The sequence below is a fragment of the Heterodontus francisci genome, chromosome 23 (assembly GCF_036365525.1).
Source record: "Heterodontus francisci isolate sHetFra1 chromosome 23, sHetFra1.hap1, whole genome shotgun sequence".
In the NCBI taxonomy this organism is placed as follows: domain Eukaryota; kingdom Metazoa; phylum Chordata; class Chondrichthyes; order Heterodontiformes; family Heterodontidae; genus Heterodontus; species Heterodontus francisci.
In genome coordinates, this window is record NC_090393.1 from 6,822,801 (window position 1) to 6,844,438 (window position 21,638).

General features: G+C 45.3%; 1 protein-coding gene across 2 annotated transcripts in view; it reads left to right on the plus strand.

Annotated features, from left to right (window-relative positions):
• galnt9 (polypeptide N-acetylgalactosaminyltransferase 9) overlaps positions 1-21,638 on the plus strand; it is a 321,001-nt gene that overhangs the window by 100,717 nt on the left and 198,646 nt on the right. For both annotated transcript variants that reach the window (XM_068054617.1, XM_068054616.1), the window contains one exon: positions 20,733-20,913. In XM_068054617.1, the coding sequence (XP_067910718.1) occupies positions 20,756-20,913 (158 nt within the window). In that variant the 5' untranslated portion in view covers positions 20,733-20,755. The remainder of the gene's footprint in view (positions 1-20,732; positions 20,914-21,638) is intronic.

The window sequence follows — 21,638 nt, forward strand, 5'->3', positions numbered from 1 at the left end:
CTGGGTAGTGGGTATGAACCAGAAAGTACAAATTTCAGCCATCTTGCAAAAATGGGAGTGGAGGTGGTGAGGACCATTGATGTTCTTTCGTGGGGGATGGGGAGCAGGGTAAAATAGGCACCCACTATTGGCAGTGTGATTAAATGACCTCCCCCAAGCCTGCAAACAATGATAAGATCAACAGCCAAGGTTCCAGCATTAATCTGTTCAGTTGAAGCCAAGCATCAGAAGTGTTTGGAACAGGAGGAGGCCATTCAGCCCCTCGAGCTTGCTCTACCATTCAATTAGCTAATTGCTGATCTGCACCACAACTACATTTTCCCGCCTTTGCTCCATATTCCTTGATACCCAATAAAATCTGTCAATCAGTCTTGAAAAGTCCAATTGTTCCCAGCATCCACAGCCTTTCGGGGAGAGAATTCCAGATTTCCACTCCCCTTTTTGTGAAAAACTGCTTCCTGATTTCACTCCTAAATGGCCTGGGTCTAATTTTTAGGATTATGCCTGTTGTTCTGGATTCCCACACCAGAGGAAATAGTTTATTCTTAATCTACCCTTTTGAATCCTTCTAACATTTTAAACATCTTGATCAGTTTCTTACTCAATCCTCTAAACTCGAGGGAATACAAGCCAAGTTTAAGCAATCTGTCCTCTTAATTTAACCCTCTAAGCCCTGGTATTATTCACCCATCACCCCTTGTGCTCATTGACCTGCATTGCCTCCCAGTCCAGCAATACCACGGTTTTAAAATTCTCAACCTTGTTTTTAAATCCCTCTATGGCCTCGCCTCCTCCCCATCTCTGTAACCTCCTCCAGCCCGACAACCCTCCAAAATATCTGAGCCCTCCAATTCTGGCCTCTTGCATTTCCCCAATTTTAATTCCTTCACAATTGGCGACTGCGCCTTCAGCTGCCTCAGTTCCTAAAGTCTGGAATTCCCTCTCTACCGCTCTATCTGCCTTTAAGATGCTCCTTAAAAACAACGCATTGACTAAGCTTTTGGTCATCTGTCCTAACGTCTCCTTATGTGACTCAGCGTCATATTTTTGTCTGATTATACTCCAGTGAAGCACCTTGGGACATTTTCCTACATTCAAATCACTACATACTGTTGGCAGTGGCTTGCACTGGATGCAAATTGTAACTGTAGGTCAGTGTTATTAGAATCTGTGTCTGGGTAACCATCAGTAACCTAAGCAAAATCCAAAAGCTGCTGATGAAGCTTCAGTTCAGTCATTGGGATGATGGGTGTCTCTGTATTTGTTATGCACAAACATCATAGACTGCCCTATGTTATATCTGGTAATGTAAATGGAAAAGAATGAAATAGGGGGATTTTAAATGAATACTTTTAGTGAAGCTGATAGGACACTAAGTACTGACAATGGCCAGAACTTTACGGCCCCTGGGCGAGCGGGCTGATGGCTGGGTGGGGGCTGGGCCTTAAAATTTAGTGGAAGGCGGAGAGGGGGGCATTCCCGACGCCTTCCTGCCCCCCACTACAATTTTACGTGGGGCGGTGGTGGCGAGAATCGGCCCACCCCAGGCCAATCAACATCCTTAAGTGACCAATTAACTGGCACCTAAGGGCCTCCTCCCGCCGCTGCGGGTATTTTATCCGTGGCGAGGGGGAGGGTGCGGCAAAGGCTGCAAGAAAGCCGCCAATAAAAGCTGTGCCCACGGAGGGCCACCCCTGAAGCCCCAACCATCTCCACCGCACAACACTTCTCCCACCCCCTGCCCCTAACTGACCCCCCCCCCCCCCCCCCCGCCCCCCCCTTGCTTCGCTGGGGCCTGGCCAATTGTCTCCGGAAAGGCCCAAAAAACTTACTTGTCTTCCGGGGCCGTCCTTCACCTTGCTTGCAATGGCTGGGTGGAGTCCCAGCTGTGGTCACCACTCCCAGTGGCGCTGCTGGGACTAAGAGCTCCCGGCTCACTGATTGGTCAGCAGCTTCATTAGGCAGGACTTCCTGCCTCAAGGAGGTGGAAGTTCCACCCAAGACCAATTAAGGGCCCAGCAGCGAAAAATACCAGCGGGGCTCCCCAGGCCAGGTGGAGGTGGGCTCGCCACTGACTTTGTGGCCTTCTATTGAAAAGTTATGAACAGTCCCTTGAGGTGAAAATTGTAAAGAAGGCTATTTTAAGTAATTATTGTCCTTTTAATCCGCTTAGCACATATGAGTGAAGCGACTTGTAAATAGGATAGGTTGAGGTGGCTGGATTCTCCACTGACCAATTAATCACCTCATTCCCCTGTTTTAGTGTCCAGTGTGGAAAAATTATTCAGACTTGATACGAGGAACAGAAACATTTCTGGTGATTTGTTTCATCAATATGGTCAAAGGAAGCAGAGAAACCAGTGGCAGGAGGGTCGATGACCAGAAGACACAGATTATAGGTGATTGGGAAAAGAACCAGAGGCAACATGAGGGAATTTTTTTCATGCAGCGAGTTGTTGTGATCTGGAATGTGCCTCCTGAAAGGGCGGTGGAAGCGGATTCAACAGTAACTTTCAAGAGGGAATTGGATAAATACTTGAAATGGAAAAATCTGCAGGGCTGTGGGGAAAGAGCAAGGGAGTGGGACTCATTGGATCGCTCTTTCAAATAGCCAGCACAGACATGATGGGCTGAATGGCCTCTTTCTGTATTTAAGATTCTATGAAACTAATTGTTTGATACTCACTTTCCTGGATACCACTGAAACCACCCACATTGGCTTGCATGTTCATGCAATGAATGATTAAGAAGTACAGAACCTGATGAATTTAGGTTCTGGAACTGGACCACATTAAATGACCTCAGTTAGGACAATGGTAGGCTTGCTGTAATTGGTTCGGGAACTTTTTGGGTTAGGGAGGGGAAACTCAGTTAAGCGTTCTCTCTCGGTCACGAAGCAGCCATTGATATAGGGAGCATATTTGTGCAAATGCCCAGCAAAGACAGGATTGAGCTCCTCTATGATGGGGCTCCTTGGTCATTGCTATTTCCCAACCCCTGATGAAACGTGCGCATGTGAAGACAGGGTGGGGCCATCTTCAATGAGACAAATTGACATAAAACCCTCAGAGTCTCACAGTTCCACATGAGCACAGACCACTTGGACAAGGTACTGGCTGGCAAGTAGCCCCATGCAAACTCTATCCCAATAAGGAATTAGCAAGAACATAGGAGTAGGAGATATATCTGAACCCAATTTTACTCACCTTTGTTCCATATCCCTTCATACCCTTCCCCAACAAAAAACTGTCAATCACAGTCTTGAAAGCTCCAGTTGTCCTCTAGCATCCACAAGTCTTTGGGGGGAGAGAGTTCCAGATTTCCATTGCCCTTTGTATGAAGAAGTGCTTCCTGATTTCAATTCTGGAAGGTCTAGCTCTTTTTGAAATGATGTTAACTTGTTCTGGATTGTCCACCAGAGAAAATACTTTCTCTATTTCTCTATTCCCTTTGTCGTCCTAAACTCAAGGGAATACAAACCAAGTTTATATAACCTGTTCTCAAAATTTAACCATCAGACCCCAGTATCATTCTGGTGAATCTACACTGCACCCCCTCCTTCCTGAGGTTTGGTGTCCAGAAATGAAAGAGGGGAGACATTTGACAAGATAAAAATAGGGAAAGATACTTTTCAGGTGGAAATAATGTGGCAGAAGTATGACATGGATCTCCATGGGGACTAGATTTAAGTCAAATTAGACAACATGTCTCTTTACATCAATTTGATACACAAAGGAAGTGCGTATCTTACAATTAGGCAATACATTAGGATTAAACAACACAAGGGAATTAGCGAGGGGAAAAATGGAGCTGGCATTCAGAGCTGAAGAACCAAGGACGCATGTAAACAATTTTAATTTCAGAGATAAATCAGAACAGACAAGAGAATTTTAATTTTTTGAAAGACTAATTTAACAAAAAGATTAGGTCCTTTTATAAATGGCCCAATATAATATTAAGATTTCTGCTAATGACTTGCTCATGTCGACACAAAGCTGTTGGGATCTAAAAACTGCTTAACTCAGCTAATTTAGTGCAATGCTAGCACGATGTCAAAGGTCATCCAGGGTAAGTTCGTAGAGCTGCCCAAGAGATTCCTACAAAGGCCCTTACTGTAATTAGGAGCACACTTGAGTAAACGGTAGCATAGTGGTTATGTTACTGGACTAGTAATCCAGAGGCCTGTCCTAATGATCTAGAGACATGAGTTCAAACCTCACTGCAGCAGCTGGTGAATTTAATCAATTAATAAATAAATCTGGAATAAAAAACTAGTATCATTAATGGTGACCATGAAACTACTGACTGCTGTAAAAGCCCATCTGGTTCTCTGATGTCTTTTAGGGAAGGAAATCTGCCATCCTTACCCGGTCTGACCTATATGTGACTCCAGACCCTAAGCAATTTGATTGATTCTTAAGTGCCCCCTGAAATGGCCCAGCAAGCCACTCAGTTAAGGGCAGTTAGGGATGGGTAATAAATACTCACCTGGCCCTTGTGATGCCCACATCAGAAAATGAATCCAAAAAAAAGCTGATTCTTATTTCCCTTCAGCTGTGCTGTCTCATGAATGGTTTCTTCAAGAGGATTTGCAGCGTTATAATCATCAGGAATGGGTAAGCTAGCACATGGTGACAAGAAACAAGTTCTGTGCTTGTGATTTCTCATGTGGTGGAGGGTTGCCAACTCTGGTTGGGCCTATTCCTGGAGGTTTCATTATATGACTTACCACCTCCTTCGCCCCACCTGGTCAAACAGCCTTGCCCCCAACAACTTCAATACTTTTATAACTACAAAATGAACATTTTTTTTAAAATTCCACAGTGATCTTTCAGTGCCCTGGAAATTAATCTTTAATTCCTGGAGAATTGAGGATTAAATCTCCGGGACACTACTGTGAGCAAACCCAGGGAATAATCATTGGGGCAGAAAAAAAGGGCATGTTTTTATTGTTTCCTTTAAACATTTCTGTCTTTGTTAATTATAAAAATATTGGAGTTGAGGGAGAAAAGTTGTTGACTTACAGACAAGAATCATCTAATCAGGTGAATGAAGAGTCTGATCCAATTGGCCGTGAAGGCAAGGCACTGTGAGGATGGAGGTGTTGGATGACTGATGGCGGGTGCATGGGGCGGGGGAGTTGGTGTCAGGAGGTCACGTGATGAAACCGCCAGGAATGCATCCAACCAGAGTTGGTAATCCTAATGCTCACCCGAACAGTTGGTCAGTGTTGCAAAGCAGTGAATCATGCAAATAGGTTCATGTGGTCCAGGAGTCAACGGGATTACTCCAGGATCATCTGGCCCCCTGGAACAATATAAATCGGGCATTAGCCATCAGTTTAAGACTGGGAGGACAAGAGACCATAAAAGATCGTGTTGGCTGAGGGAGGCCAATCAGCCCATCCTACTATAGAAATCTACAGTCCTCCTCACTCGATCACAGCATCTAATGGCCTTCTGATTGACTCCCAGATTTGTTTTGCCTCAGTCCATATCCAAAACTTATTTCACACTCTACTTGAAAACCTGCTTCCTGACATTGACCCTGAATTTGCCCCTTTGCCAGTCTCTTGAGATTTGAGTTGCCAGCCTACTGTCTAAAGTCATGATTATCAGTGGCAAGGCACAACGGGAGTTAGATTAGCACTGGAAAGCATTTTCCTTTGAAGTGTCTTTAATAAAAAAACTCTCTGTTGAATTAATACATAATTTATATGAGATTAACTGTAACCATCACTCTGAATGTCTCTAATTGCTCTCTCAGCAGTCACATCGATTCTAACTGCTGGTTTCAATATATCCATTTTTAATCTCAAACTGATATTTTTATTAGATATTTCTTCTAGAATTCATCAAACCCAACCCGAACATCGACAGTGGAGTGGCATTAATGAGCAGGGTATTTGCAGCAAAGGAGAAAGGAAGTCTTGCATTTATATAGCAACTTCAGGACGTCCCAAATCGCTTTAGAGCCAATGAATGCTCTGTTCCAAGGGATAGAGGGCGTTCTCTGCCGCTATGAATGCTGGGTAAAGAACTCGGCATTCTACTGAGACTTTTTACGGTACATACAATGACCATTTGGAAAATAAGGACAGCCGATGCCAAGTTGTGCACACCAAGGTCCCACAAACAGCAATGTTATAATGACCAGATAATATGTTTTATTCAGAATTCAGAATCACAGAATTGTTACAGTGCAGAAGGAGGCCATTCGGCCTATTGTGTCTGCACTGGCCCTCTGAAAGAGCAACTCCCTCAGTCCCATTCCCCCGCCTTCTCCCCATAACCCTGCACATTCTTCCTTTTCATATAACTGTCCTACTCCTTTTTGAATGTTTCAATTGAACCTGCCTCCACTACGTTCTCAGGTAGTGCATTCCAGACCTTAACCACTCGCTGCATGATTTTAGTGACATTATAGGCAGACTTGAATATAAATACACACTTCCTCTGCTCCTAATGCCACAATGGATGGTTTGTGGATACTCTGCTCCCTTCCTGATGAGGCATAGAACGTCACAAGAACAGAAGGAAGTCATTCAACCCATCAAGCCTCTACTGCCTCTTTGAAAGAACTATCCAATTAATCCCAGTTCCCTGTTCTATTCCCATAGCGCTGCAGTTTTATTTCCTTTTCAAGTCTAAATCCAAATCCCATTTGAAAGTTATTATTGAATCTGCTTTCACCGCCCTTTCAGACAGTGCATTCCAGATCACAACAACTCGCTGTGTTAAAAAAAACCCTCATCTTCCCCTGGGTCTTTTGCCAATTATCTTCAATCTGTGTCCTCTGGTTATCAACCCTCCTGCCAACTGGAAGCAGTCTCTTTCTATTTACTGTATCAAAACCCTGCATAATGTTGAATACCTTTATGAAATCTCCCCTTAACCTTCTCTGCGCGAAGGAGAACAATTCCAGTTACCCACTGCACAAAACAATGGGGCAATCCCAATTTATGCACAAGGCCACATTGTTAGAATTTCACAAAGAGATAACTGGGGAGTTAAGTTCTAGAAAGATGCACTTGATCCAAATTAGATTGGAATAAGACATAATGGAATTTTTGTCAAGGCAAAGTGCCTATTTGCAGATCACACAATAGTTAATACATCAGCATCATAACTACATATCAAAACCTTGCACAGGATGTCCAAAAACTTGTTGTCAAAATTTTTTGCTCACAACAGATTTTTTTAATGCAGTGAGTTAGAACCCTAGGATTCTAAAAGAAATAGTTGCAGAGAAAGTGGATGCCCTAGCTATGATTTTCCAAAATTCCTTAGAATCAGGAATGGTCCCATCAGAATGGAAACTGGCAAATGGTACACCACTTTTCAAGAAAGAAGGGAGAGAGAAAACAGGGAACTACAGGTCAGTTAGCCTAGCATCAGTCGTTGGGAAAATGCTGGTACCTATTATTAAGAAAGTCTTAACAATGTACTTAGAAAAGCACTGTATGATTAGAACAAGTCAATATGGTTTTACTAAAGGGAAATCCTGTTTGATAAATTTATTAGAGTTTTTTGAGGATGTAACTAGTAGAGTAGATAAAGGGGAACCAGTAGATGTAGTATACCTGGATTTCCAAAAGGCATTCGATAAGGTGCCACACAAAAGGTTAATAGGCAAGATAAGGGCTCATGGAGTTATGGGTAATATATTAACATAGATAGATGATTGGTTAACAGACAGGAAGCAATGAGTGGGCATAAACATTTTCAAGTTAGCAGGCAGTAAACAGTGGAGTGCCACAAGGATCAGTGCTGGGGCCTCAGCTATTTACAATCTATATTAATGACTTAGATGAAGAGACAGAGAGTAATATATCTAAGTTTGCTGATGATACAAAGGTAGGGTCAAAAGGTAAGCTGTGGGGAGGACAGAGAGGCTGCAAAGAGTTATAGACAGGTTGAGCGAGTGGGCAATAAGATGGCAGATGGAATATAATGTAGGGAAGTGTGAAGTTATGCACTTTGGTCACAAGAATAGAAAAGCAGAATTTTTTTTAAAAGATGTGAAACTTGTAAGTGTCAATGTTCAAAGGGACTTGGATGTGTTTGTACAAGGAACACAGAAAATTAGCAAGCAATTAGGAAGGCGAGGGGATTGGAGTACAGGAATTGTTACGACTGAGGCGGGAGGGTGCACTGTTTTTCTAGTTCCACTTCTCCATAGGTCACAACATATATTTAAATATCTTTCCAGTTACCGATACGGTCAATCATTGACTCTATTTTTATCCCAGAATAAAATACACCAACCAGGTTTCTTTAATAAACAACAGAATTATCAGTTTATTAGAAAAAAAGACATAACCAGTAATGAAGAAAAGCAGTAACACACAGATTAAAATATAAAAGTTCCCTTTTTACCTTAGCCCCTCACCCACACGTGCGCGCATACACGCACAAACACACACACACATACACACAGGCTAACCGGAAAAATAAAGAGATTTACTCTTTACAGCTCTATTACAAAAACAAACAGACAAAAAGAATACTTTGGCCAAATACTTGCTAACTCTTGAAGAAAAAAAAGAGAAGATATGGAAAGATGTCGGATGTCCTTTGTTTTGGTTTGGCGTCCCAAATACACATAGATGGCTGTCACTGGGATCTTCCTAGAATAGTTCTTGTCAAGCGACGTTGAAGATCAGTTTGGGCAGGCTTTCCAGGAAAATTGCATCAACAGGGGTTTCAGGCAGTTTCTTACACTTGCTTCTCAATGCTTCTTAAAGAGATGGAAAACTGGCAGTCTTTTCAAAGAGCTGAAACAGACTGAGTTGGGGGTTTTCTCCCTTGGCAAGTCTTTTCCAGTTGTCTTTTTTTAACACTGTCCATATCACCAACTCACTGTCCAAAGCGAAACCAAAAGCAATGTCACAAGGGTCAAGCCTCCTGACCCCTATAAATCTTGACCTATCACTTCTTTGTAAGCATCTTTCCCCAAGTCAAAAAAGTCCCTGCTGGGTAATTATCTGACGATAGGTGCCTTCCAGTAATGGCTTGTTTTTAGTACTCCTTGATTCTTCCAGTAACGGTTGTTTACAAGCTCAATCCAAAAGAACTTCAGATGACCTCTTTGTAAAAAAACTCGAAGTTCCAGCATCTATAGAATCTTTTTTCAGTTTTAGCACGCAAATCCTCATAATTTAACAAAAAATGGAAGCACTCTGTAACAGAATAAGGAAGTATTGCTACAATTGCACAGGGTTTAGATGAGCCCACATCTGAAGTACCGTGTGCAGTTTTGGTCTCCACATTTAAGAAAGGATATACTTGCATTGGAGGCAGTGCAGCAAAGGTTCACTAAATTGGTCCTTGGGATGAAGGGGTTGTCCTATGCTGAGAGACTAAGTAAATTGAGCCTGTATTCTCTGGAGTTTAGAAGAATGAGAGGTGATCTCATTGAAACATATAAGATTCCAAAGGGGGTGGATAGGGTAGACACAGAGAGATTATTTCCGCTGGTTGAGAAATCTTAAACGTGGCGGCACAATCTCAGGATAAGGGGCTCATCAGTTAGGGCTGAGATGAAGAAAAGTTACTTCAGTCAAAGGGTTGTGAATCTTTGGAATTCTCTACCCCAGAGGGTTGTGGAATCTCCATTGTTGAATACATTTTAGGCTGGGTTAGACAGATCTTTGGTTTCTCATGGAATCAAGGGATCTGACGAGCGGGCGGGAAAGTAGAGTTGAATCCTAAGATCAGCCATGATTGTATTGAATGGCGGAGCAGGCTCGATGGGCCATATGGTTTACTCCTGTTCCTAATTCTTGTGTTCTTGTGAGTTGTTGTGATCTGGAATGTGCTCCCTGAAAGGACACTGGAAGCAGATTCAATAACTTTCAAAAGGGAATTGGATAAATATTTGAAAGAGCAAAAAATTGCAGGGCTATGAGGAAAGACCATGGGGAGTGGAACTAATTGGATAACTCTTTCAAAGAGTTACAATGGGCCAAATGGCCTCCTCCTGCTCTGTGTAAGACTCTATGATTATGCACAATACAGCAGGATTTTTGGAACTTTATAGCTAGTAAGTGGCTTTTATTTTTTGACTGGTTGGGTGACTGACGCACGGTGATTGATCCCATACTCAGGTCACCACACCTTGGGGAGTGCTCACAGGTAGAGTTTATTCTTTTCTTTCTTCTTTCTTTTGGGCCTCCTTATCTCGAGAGACAATGGATACGCGCCTGGAGGTGGTCAGTGGTTTGTGAAGCAGCGCCTGGAGTGGCTATAAAGGCCAATTCTGGAGTGACAGGCTCTTCCACAGGTGCTGCAGAGAAATTTGTTTGTTGGGGCTGTTGCACAGTTGGCTCTCCCCTTGCGCCTCTGTCTTTTTTCCTGCCAACTACTAAGTCTCTTCAACTCGCCACAATTTAGCCCTGTCTTTATGGCTGCCCGCCAGCTCTGGCGAATGCTGGCAACTGACTCCCACGACTTGTGATCAATGTCACACGATTTCATGTCGCGTTTGCAGACGTCTTTATAACGGAGACATGGATGGCCGGTGGGTCTGATACCAGTGGCGAGCTCGCTGTACAATGTGTCTTTGGGGATCCTGCCATCTTCCATGCGGCTCACATGGCCAAGCCATCTCAAGCGCCGCTGACTCAGTAGTGTGTATAAGCTGGGGGTGTTGGCCGCTTCAAGGACTTCTGTGTTGGAGATATAGTCCTGCCACCTGATGCCAAGTATTCTCCGAAGGCAGCGAAGATGGAATGAATTGAGACGTCGCTCTTGGCTGGCATACGTTGTCCAGGCCTCGCTGCCGTAGAGCAAGGTACTGAGGACACAGGCCTGATACACTCGGACTTTTGTGTTCCGTGTCAGTGCGCCATTTTCCCACACTCTCTTGGCCAGTCTGGACATAGCAGTGGAAGCCTTACCCATGCGCTTGTTGATTTCTGCATCTAGAGACAGGTTACTGGTGATAGTTGAGCCTAGGTAGGTGAACTCTTGAACCACTTCCAGAGCGTGGTCGCCAATATTGATGGATGGAGCATTTCTGACATCCTGCCCCATGATGTTCGTTTTCTTGAGGCTGATGGTTAGGCCAAATTCATTGCAGGCAGACGCAAACCTGTCGATGAGACTCTGCAGGCATTCTTCAGTGTGAGATGTTAAAGCAGCATCGTCAGCAAAGAGGAGTTCTCTGATGAGGACTTTCCGTACTTTGGACTTCGCTCTTAGACGGGCAAGGTTGAACAACCTGCCCCCTGATCTTGTGTGGAGGAAAATTCCTTCTTCAGAGGATTTGAACGCATGTGAAAGCAGCAGGGAGAAGAAAATCCCAAAAAGTGTGGGTGCGAGAACACAGCCCTGTTTCACACCACTCAGGATAGGAAAGGGCTCTGATGAGGAGCCACCATGTTGAATTGTGCCTTTCATATTGTCATGGAATGAGGTGATGATACTTAGTAGCTTTGGTGGACATCCGATCTTTTCTAGTAGTCTGAAGAGACCACGTCTGCTGACGAGGTCAAAGGCTTTGGTGAGATCAATGAAAGCAATGTAGAGGGGCATCTGTTGTTCACGGCATTTCTCCTGTATCTGACGAAGGGAGAACAGCATGTCAATAGTCGATCTCTCTGCACGAAAGCCACACTGTGCCTCAGGGTAGACGCGCTCGGCCAGCTTCTGGAGCCTGTTTAGAGCGACTCGAGCAAAGACTTTCCCCACTATGCTGAGCAGGGAGATTCCACGGTAGTTGTTGCAGTCACCGCGGTCACCTTTGTTTTTATAGAGGGTGATGATGTTGGCATCGCGCATGTCCTGGGGTACTGCTCCCTCGTCCCAGCACAGGCATAGCAGTTCATGTAGTGCTGAGAGTATAGCAGGCTTGGCACTCTTGATTATTTCAGGGGTAATGCTGTCCTTCCCAGGGGCTTTTCCGCTGGCTAGGGAATCAATGGCATCACTGAGTTCCGATTTGGTTGGCTGTATGTCCAGCTCATCCATGACTGGTAGAGGCTGGGCTGCATTGAGGGCAGTCTCAGTGACAGCATTCTCCCTGGAGTACAGTTCTAGGTAGTGCTCAACCCAGCGGTCCATCTGTTTGCGTTGGTCAGTGATTATGTCCCCCGATTTAGATTTGAGGGGGGTGATCTTCTTGATGGTTGGCCCAAGAGCTCTCTTCATGCCATCATACATTCCTCTGATGTTTCCGGTGTCTGAGGCCAGCTGAATATGACTGCATAGGTGTTGCCAGTAGTCGTTTGCGCAACGCCTAGCTGTTCTTTGTGCAGTACTTCTGGCTGCTTTAAGTGCTGCGGATGTTAAATCGCTGGGGGCTTTCTTGTAGTTCAAAAGTGCAATGCGCTTAGCGGCTATGACAGGTTCCAGCTCTTCATTATGAGATTGAAACCAGTCTGCATTTCTCTTCGCACTTTTGCCGTAGGTGGTCAAAGCTGACTCATAGATGGCGTCTCTGATGTGGGCCCACTTGGTCTCAGCATCCCCTGTGGGAGTGTTTTGAAGGGCTGTTACAAGTGAATTTAGAAATTTTTGTAACAGCTGTGGGTGAGAAATTCTGCTCGTGTTGATGCGCGGGCGGCCCTTCTGCTTGGAATGATGCAACTTCTTTGGTCTGAGTCTAACCTTGCTGCACACCAGGGAGTGGTCGGTGTCGCAGTCCGCACTGTGGAAGCTGCGTGTGATTTGAACACTGTTTAAGGCGGCTCGCCTTGTGACAATGAGGTCTAGCTGGTGCCAACGACGTGATCTTGGGTGCCTCCATGAAACCTGGTGACAGGGTTTAGTGTGAAAGAACGAGTTGGTGATGCAGAGGTTATGATAGGTACACAACTCAAGCAGTCTCTGCCCGTTCTCATTCATCCTTCCAACGCCATAGCGCCCAAGGCAGGAGGGCCATGAGTCATGGTCGGCCCCAACCCTGGCATTAAAGTCCCCCAGCAGGAATAGGTGTTCGGTGTTGGGGATGCTGCTAATGATGTTATGGAGTTGTTCATAGAACTGGTCTTTAGCTTCAGGTGCGGAGCAGAGTGTTGGAGCATAGATGCTGAGTAGGTGTACTGGACCAGAGGTGGTGAGCAGTCGGATGGACAGTATGCGTTCCGAGCCATTTGAGGGAGGCTCTATCATGCTGAGCAAGGAGTTTCTGATGGCGAAGCCCACTCCATGCTGTCTTGGTTCTTCAGGATCCCTGCCCTGCCAGAAGAAGGTGTAGTCTTGCTCTGCTAGAGAGCCAGTCGCGGGGAGGCGAGTCTCCTGAAGTGCTGCAATGTCCACATTGAATCTACTGAGCTCGTTGTTAATGATGGCGGTCTTCCGAGAATCGTTGATTTGTGTAAGGTCTTCCGACAGGCCAGGACACATAGTTCTGACGTTCCAGCTTGCAAAGCGAAGGGCTGGTACCTTCTTTCCTTTTTTCATGTTGTTTGGTGCGGTGTATCAGTCCACCTTTCGGGCAATGACCCTGAGCTCCAAGCACCCATTGAAGCAGGCAGACTGTGGCGGGACAGAACCTTATTGACCGGGGGCTGCCCGGTTTGAGACGGGCGGTAGCTGTCCAGTGAGGTGCAATGACCTCTCCCACCGACAAAGGCAACCCGTGGCGCCCAGTTTCTACGCCAATTTATCTGGACTTATAACCCGTAACTGCTGCCTTCCGTGTTGTTTTAGTCGCTGTGAGGCAACTATGGAGTGACCTCTCCATGGCGCATGCCTGGGCAAATTTATGGAGGTTGAGAGTTGCCCAGTCGTCAAAACCCCCCTCTCGGCCTTTCTGGTGGGGTCCAAAGGAGTGCAGGACACGACGTTTGGCACCAGTATGGCTGCAGGAACTGCCGGAAACATGCCAAAGGTGACACATGACCGCCTACGGGGTTCCGCTCCGGATTTTCTGTTAGGGTTTACTCCCTTAGCCTTGGTCTCTCCCGAGACGCCCACAAGGCAGTGGGGTTGTTGGGGCCCCTACACAGGTGTAGGATGGTGCCGGTGGGAGGAGGGGATGCAAGGGGGAGGGGTAGAGGGAGGGGGTGGGGGGGGTGCAGGGGAAGGGGGTGCGGGGTGAAGATGGTGCGAGGGGGGGGCGGGCTGGGACGGGGTTGTGAGGGGGTGAGCTGAGAGGGTGGAGCAGGGGAGGGGACGGGGGTGGGGGGGGGTGGAAGGGGGGTAAAGGGGGGGGAGGGGGGGTGGAATCTGGTGCAGGTAATAGGCCATTTCCTCAGTGCCCACCATCGACGTCCGGAAAGCTCATCCACGTCCTTCGGGAGGTGAAGCATCATTTGGCAGACTTAGAGGTGATTACATTTGCTAAGGGTTTTTTTTTTGCAGTGGTTTAAATAAAGGCATGCAGCATTGCCGACAGTGCGCTGCAGATGCTCTCCGAGCCATCTCCCGCGGGCGCTTTGAAGTTGCGGCCGGGGGGGCGGTTCGTGGATGTTTTGGGTGTTCGGGGCACCTTTTCACAGGACTTCTCTCGGGTCCCGCAGCTCCTTCTTCACCTCAATGGACTTACCGCATGCCGTGGCTGCAGACACTCTGGACTGTGAAGACAGCAGGATCGGAGATTAAAGTATCGGCAGCTGTGCTCGTCAGTTTCATCCGGATCAATTTCATTGAGAAAACAAAGAGCAGGTGTGGCTGGGGGAGGGCAGTGGGCCCAGGTAACATACACTAGAGTTTATACAGTTTGCTTATCCACTGTTTTTTTTCATGTTTGTACTTGCGGCTGTTCAATTTTCAGTCCGTTAACACCCTATCTGTACTAATGCTTTGTCTTTCAACACACCATTAACATATTGTTTGCCTTTGCTCCACGACCTTCTGATCAGCTATTCTGTGACCATGTCCTATTTGCACCTTCTCCTTCGTGATCTCTTGCCCCACCCACGTTTTACTTGCTTATAACCTTTCACATTTCTAATATTTGCTGGTTCTGAAGAACGGTCACTGACCTGAAACGTTAACTCTGCTTCCCTCTCCACAGATGCTGCCAGACCTGCTGAGTATTTCCAGCATTTCTTGTTTTTATTTCAGATTTCCAGTATCCGCAGTTATTTTGCTTTTATATTAGAGTTTATACTTATCTGATGTGGAGTGCATGCTCTCTCTCCATTGGACAGAGTTTAGGTGGAGCTTGGATTGAGCCATGGATTAGGGTTGCGTGCTCACTGGAGTAATCTCAGAGTTTAGCAAGCTGAGAAGTTCCTGCTTTGAGCTGCTTGACAACCATCAAAGAGAAATGATTCCAAGTGCAATAGTGCTTTTCCTGTTTAAAGCCCCACACAGCTGCTATTTCATATGCAAAGCATTTAAAGTGATCAAAGAAAGTTAATAACTCAACATATCCCTACTGTCTGAGGTAAGCAAGAGGAAATTACTACAAAGGACTGTAGTTTAAAACCTACATGGGCTGATTCAATGGAAAGGCATCAAACTGGAGAAACCTGTGGAGATGAAAAGAAAAGCTACAAGAGTTAGAAATCCCAAATAAAAAAAAAGATAGGAATTGGAGGAATATGCAGCAGGTTTGGTAAAATCTGAAAAGAAAGAAAGCACTTTCTAAAACACCTTTCATGACCTCAGGAAGTCTCAAAGCAAGTTACAGCCAATTAAATTTCTTTTGAAGTGTAGTTGCTGTTGGTAAAAGGAAAAAGGATGGAATTTTCTGGGTGGGATCGTTGATGAGAATTGCTGCAGTCACTCGCCGTCAAGCACCAAACTTATCTTCCTCTTTCAGATTCTTACTGACCTGCTCAAATGGCTCAAGCCATTTCAAAGGCATCCAGATACTTACGACCGCTGCCTCAGCTGTTGTGGTACTTGGGAGATTGAGGCTTGTATTGGACGAATAAGGAGGAAGGTGAAGGCGGAGAGTTGATTTTTCATTTGGGAGAAATGAGTTTGTTCGGCAAGCACTCAGCAGCATTCTAGTGTGAGCGAGCGAGGAACAGCTTGCTTCACAGTCGGCGGCGATGTGATTTCAGAGGAGCATCAAACTACGAGCTGGTCTGATCAGAAATAGTGGAAGCTTGCAAACTGAAGCTTTTGAAAAGTTACCCATGGCTAGCAAAGGGTTAACCAGACAGCACTGCTATTGATTTCTCTTTGTTTGAATCTGCCCACAACCTCCTCCCTCCCTATCTCTGTAACCTTCTCCAGCCCACAGCCCTTTGAGATCTCTGCGCTCCTCCAATTCTGGCCTCTTGAGCATCGCTAATTTTAATCGCTCCACCTTTGGTGGCTGTGCCTTCAGCTGCCTGGGCCCTAAGCTCTGGAATTCCCTCCCTAAACCTCTCTCTCTCTCTCTTTAAGAAGCTTCTTAAAGCCTTTGATCAAGCATTTGATTGCCTGTCCTAACGTCTCCTCATGAAGCTCAGTGTAAAATTTTGGTTTGTAACACTCCTGTGAAGCACCTTGGGATGTTTAACGGTGTGAAAGGTGCTATATAAATGCAAGTTGTTTAACTGTGTCCAGTAATTTTTTGATTGAAATTGATCTCACTAGCAGTTTAATGATCTGACTGACATGGACAAACCCTATAACGAGACCGTGGGAGCTTGAAAGCCTGCTTGGGTGTACAGACAGACTCGTTGATTATCTCGCCCTGGCTTAGTTGGTAGCATTCTTGCCTCCTAGTCACAAGGGGCTGAATTCAAGACCCACCCCAGGGCCTGAGCACAGAAATCAAGGCTGACACTCCAGTGCAGTATTGAGAGGATGTTGAACTGTTGGAGGTGCTGACTTTCAGATGAGATGTTAAACCAATGCTCTGTCAGATGGATTTTTTAAAAATTCATTCGTGGGATGTGGGCGTCACTGGCCAGGCCAGCATTTATTGCCCATCCCTTACTGCCCTTGAGAAGGTGGTGGTGAGCTGCCTTCTTGAACCACTGCAGTCCATGTGGGGTAGGTTTACCCACAGTGCTGTTAGGGAGGGAATTCCAGGATTTTGATCCAGCAACATTGAAGGAACGGTGATATAGTTCCAAGTCAGGATGGTGTGTGGCTTGGAGTGGAACTTGCTGGTGGTGTTCCCATGCATTTGCTGCCCTTGTTCTTCTAGTTGGAGAGGTCGCGGGTTTGGAAGGTGCTGTCTAAGGAGCTTTGGTGCATTGCTGCAGTGCATCTTGTAGATGGTACATACTGCTGCCACTGTGCGCCGGTGGTGGAGGGAGTGAATGTTTGAGGATGGGATGCCAATCAAGCGGGCTGCTTTGTTCTGGATGGTGTCGAGCTTCTTCAGTATTGTTGGAGCTGCACCCATCCAGGCAAGTGGAGAGTATTCCATCACACTCCTGAATTGTGTCTTGTAGATGGTGGACAGGCTTTGGGGAGTCAGGAGGTGAATTACTCGCCTCAGGATTCCTAGCCTCTGACCTGCTATGGTATTTATATGGCTACTCCAGTTCAGTTTCTGGGTAATGGTAACCCCCAGGATGTTGATAGTGGGGGATTCAGCGATGGTAATGCCATTGAAAGTCAAGGGGAGATGGTTAGATTCTCTCTTGTTGGAGATGGTCATTGCCTGGCACTTGTGTGGCGCGAATGTTACTTGCCATTTATCAGCCCAAGCCTGGATATTGTCCAGGTTTTGCTGCATTTCTACACAGACTACTTCAGTATCTGAGGAGTCACGAATGGTGCTGAACATTGTGCAATCATCAGCGAACATCCCCACTTCTGACTTTATTAATGAAGGAAGGTCATTAATGAAGCAGCTGGTGATGGTTGGGCTGTTAAAGATTTCCTAGCATTATTTTGAAGAAGGAGAAGGGGAGTTCTCCCCAGTGTCCTGCCCAAATGTATCCCTCAATCAACATCACAAAAATAGACTATATGGTCGTTATTTCATTGCTGTTTGTGGGACCTTGCTGTGCACAAATTGGCTGCTGCATTTCTGTACATTACAACAGTAACTACACTTCAAAAGTGTTTCATTGTCTGTAAAATGCTTTGAGACATCTAGGGGTTGTGAAAGGCACTATATAAATACAAGTTTTCCTTCTTTAAATGGTTTTTATGATGGATAGGTGTCCGTAATGCTGAAGGTGGCTGCATTGATCAGACAAACAGTTGCATGCGAAGGCTATCTTGAAAAATGACATCTGTCGAAAGGAGTACAATCTAGGGTGATGAATTTTTCTTAATTTTCCTTTCTGCCTCTTTTCTTTTCTCTCTCTTAGTCCAATCTTTCTTCCCCTCTCTTCCTTTCTCTTTCTGTACCTGATTTGACTCGAGTTCACCCTCCTTCTCAGTTGTTCCTCTGTATAGAACCTTGGTTGGACCACACTTGGAGTACTCTGCACAGTTCTGGTCTCCTTCTGATAGAGAGGATATAGAGGCACTGAAGAAGGTGCAAAAAGGTATTTACAAGGAAGATACCAGAACAGAAAGGAAATAACTATCAGGAAAGACTGAACAGACTGAGGCTGTTTACAAAAGAGGAGGCTGAGGGGGTGACCTGATAGAGATCTTTAAAATGATGAAGGGGTTTGATATGGTAAACATCATAGGGAAGGTGTTTCCACTTGTGGGGGAGACCAGAACCAGGGGCCATAAATGTAGGACAGTCACCAATAGGGAATTCAGGAGAAACTTCTTTACCCAGAGAGTGATGAGAATGTGGAACTCACTACCACAGGGAGTGGTTGTGGTGAATAGTATCGATACATTTAAGGGGAAACTAGACAAACACATCAGGGAGAAAGGAACAGAAGGATCCACTGATAGTGTGAGATGAAGAGGGGTAGGAGGAGGCTCATGTGGAGCATAAACAGCGGCATGGACCAGATGGGACAAATGGCCTGTCCCTGTGCTGTACACTTGATGTAACACGATGGTATTCTTCAGTTTTATAGCAATGGGCTTGTACTCAGAAATGGTGAGAGAAGTATATTCAAAAAGAGTACAGAGTGGTGCATTTTAGTGTTGGCGTCTGCACACGTAAAATGCACACAAACATCTGGGATTGGATTTTAACTGCTTGACTGCTGGCAACCAGGAACCCAAAGGTTTCAGCAGCAGGTTTGTCAGCGTCTTTTTAATTCAGCCCCTGCATTTACATCTGACTTGCAGGTTTTCTGACCAATTAGAGCTGGTGGACGTGATGATGACCCGCACGAGTCTATCTCAGCTGAAATATTAAATGGGACCCTGGTCAAATGAAACTTCAAGGATTGTCTGGAAACCCGCACACACTGTTAAAGTTAAATCCACAGTTAAAGCAACTGTTAATGACCTCTTTACACCTTGTAATTGGCAACCCACCTCTCCCAAGGGGGTTTCCTGTGCAGCCAATCACGCTGAAGTTAAAGGTGGAAGTCTGCATGTTGCTGCAGTCTTCCCAATGTGCTGTCAGTTTCAGTCTTTTTAACCAGCTACCTGCTTGCAAACACACTCACTCTTTCAGGTTAAAATACCCCCCTTTATAAATACATAGAATGGTTACAGCACAGAAGGACACCATTCGGCCCATTGCATCCATGCCAGTTCTCTGCAAAAGCAACTCAGCTAGTCCCACTCTCCCGCCCTTTCCCTTCAGCCCTGCAAATTGTTTCTCATCAGATAATTTTCCAATTCCCTTTTGAAAGCCACATTTGAATCAGCCTCCACCACACTCCCAGACAGTGCATTCCAGATCCTAACCACTCACTACCTAAAAATGTTTTCCTCATGTCACTGTCATTCTTTTGCCATTCACCTTAAATCTGTGTCCTCTGGTTCTCGACCCTTCCACCAATGGGAACAGTTTCTCTCTATCTACTCTGTGCAGACCCTTCATGATTTTGAACACCTCTATCAAATCTCCTCTCGACCTTCTCTTCTCTAAGGAGAATAAGCCCAGCTTCTCCAATCTGTCCAAGTAACTGAAGTTCCTCATTCCTGAAACCATTCTTGTAAATCTTTCCTAAAGCCTTCACATCCTTCCTAAAGTGTGATGCTCATAATTGGACACAATACTCCAGTTGAGGCCGAACCACTGGTTTATAAAGGTTCACCGTAACATCCTTGCTTTTGTATTCTATGCTTATACTTATAAAACCCAGGATCCCATAAGCCTTATTAACTGCCTTCTCAACCCGCCACCTTCAACGATTTGTGTACATTTACCCCTGGTCCCTTTGCTCCTTCACGCCCATTCGAATTGTGTCCTTGAACTGCCATCTTATTTTGTAGCTATTTTTCTTCATGCTGAAATGAATCTGCCCGTGCTGTGATTCATGGAAAAGGTGCAGTCTTTCATTCATTATTTCCTCAGTGCCCCCAGATTACCCTGACCCGTGCCATAATGGTTGTTACATTCCAGGTAAGATAAGATGCGTTATATTGCTGCTGAAGACGGAGACCTGTGAGTGGGAAAGGAAGATTAGTTGCTGCTTGTGTGAAGTTTAAGGTGCCACGTTTGGATGGTGTGTAAAATGTTTTACGAAGCTTATTTTAGTCAAAAAATATACACGCTGATATGTCTGTATTAGGTGGTCTCTTAGCCCCTAGTTTTGGTTGCTGTGCATGTAACAATGCTGATCTGGCATTTCCAGCTTTGCTAAGGTTTGCAGAATGCCTCTTGTTCTTGCTTTTCTCCTGTGTTTCAGGCAGGCATACAAACGGGCTCCATTCCTTTTCCACGTAAGAACCTCGCCCAAATCACTACAACCCTAGGCTTGGGCCTGCCTTTCTCTGACTGATGCTCTGTACATTTCTGGAATGTTCTGTTTTGAGCATTGGCTGACCTGTGTTTCATGCCTTGTTTAGGACTCGCTAAACCAATTGGACTGATGGAAGGACCTGGAGGACTGGGCCAGGGAGGAATCGCTGCCACTCTGAGAGACGACAGTCATGAGTTTGACATGAAGTATGAAGATTATGGCTATAATGCTCAGCTCAGTGACAGGATATCGCTCGACAGATCGATACCCGACTACAGACCACAAAAGTAATGAGTTAAACTTCAGCTTTGGGCATTTTTGAAGGTGGGGGAAAGGGATGCTCCTTTAAAGTTATCGGACATGCCATAGACATTTACGGCAGAGTCCTAATCCAATCTTTGTCAGTGCAAGATTGCAGTGAACAGACTGGTGAAGTTGCCATTGCCCTAATTATTGGCATGGCTCATGGGTTCAAAGCTTGTGGGTTCAAGCCCCATTCTAGAGACTTGAATGCAAAATCTGGGCTGGAACTCCCACTGTTGTCTTAGGTGGGGAGGTGCTGTCCTTTGGGTAGGACATCAAACTGAGGCCCCATCTGCTCTTTCCAGTTGATATGAAAGATTCTCAACACTATTTTGAAGAAGAGCAGGTGAGTTCTCCCCAGTGTCCTGGCCAATAATTATCCTTCAATTAACAGCACAACAAAAGAGATTATTTGGTGAATAATCTCATTGTGGGATTTGCTGTGTGCAAATTGGCGGTCATGTTTCCCCTACATAACAGTCACTACACTTCAAAGGTACTTCATTGGCTGTAAAGCACTTTGGAATGAACTGAAGTCGTGAAAGGTGCTATAGAAATGCAAGTTGCTGCCGGGTACTTGTAGTTGCTTTCAACTTTCTCCAGCAGATGCTTCAACACTTAGGTTGTCATGTTATGAGGTTTCTGGGACAGCTTTGAATCTGAGAATGCCAGAAGAAACTTAATTTACTGCTGACCCTTCACAGTTGTC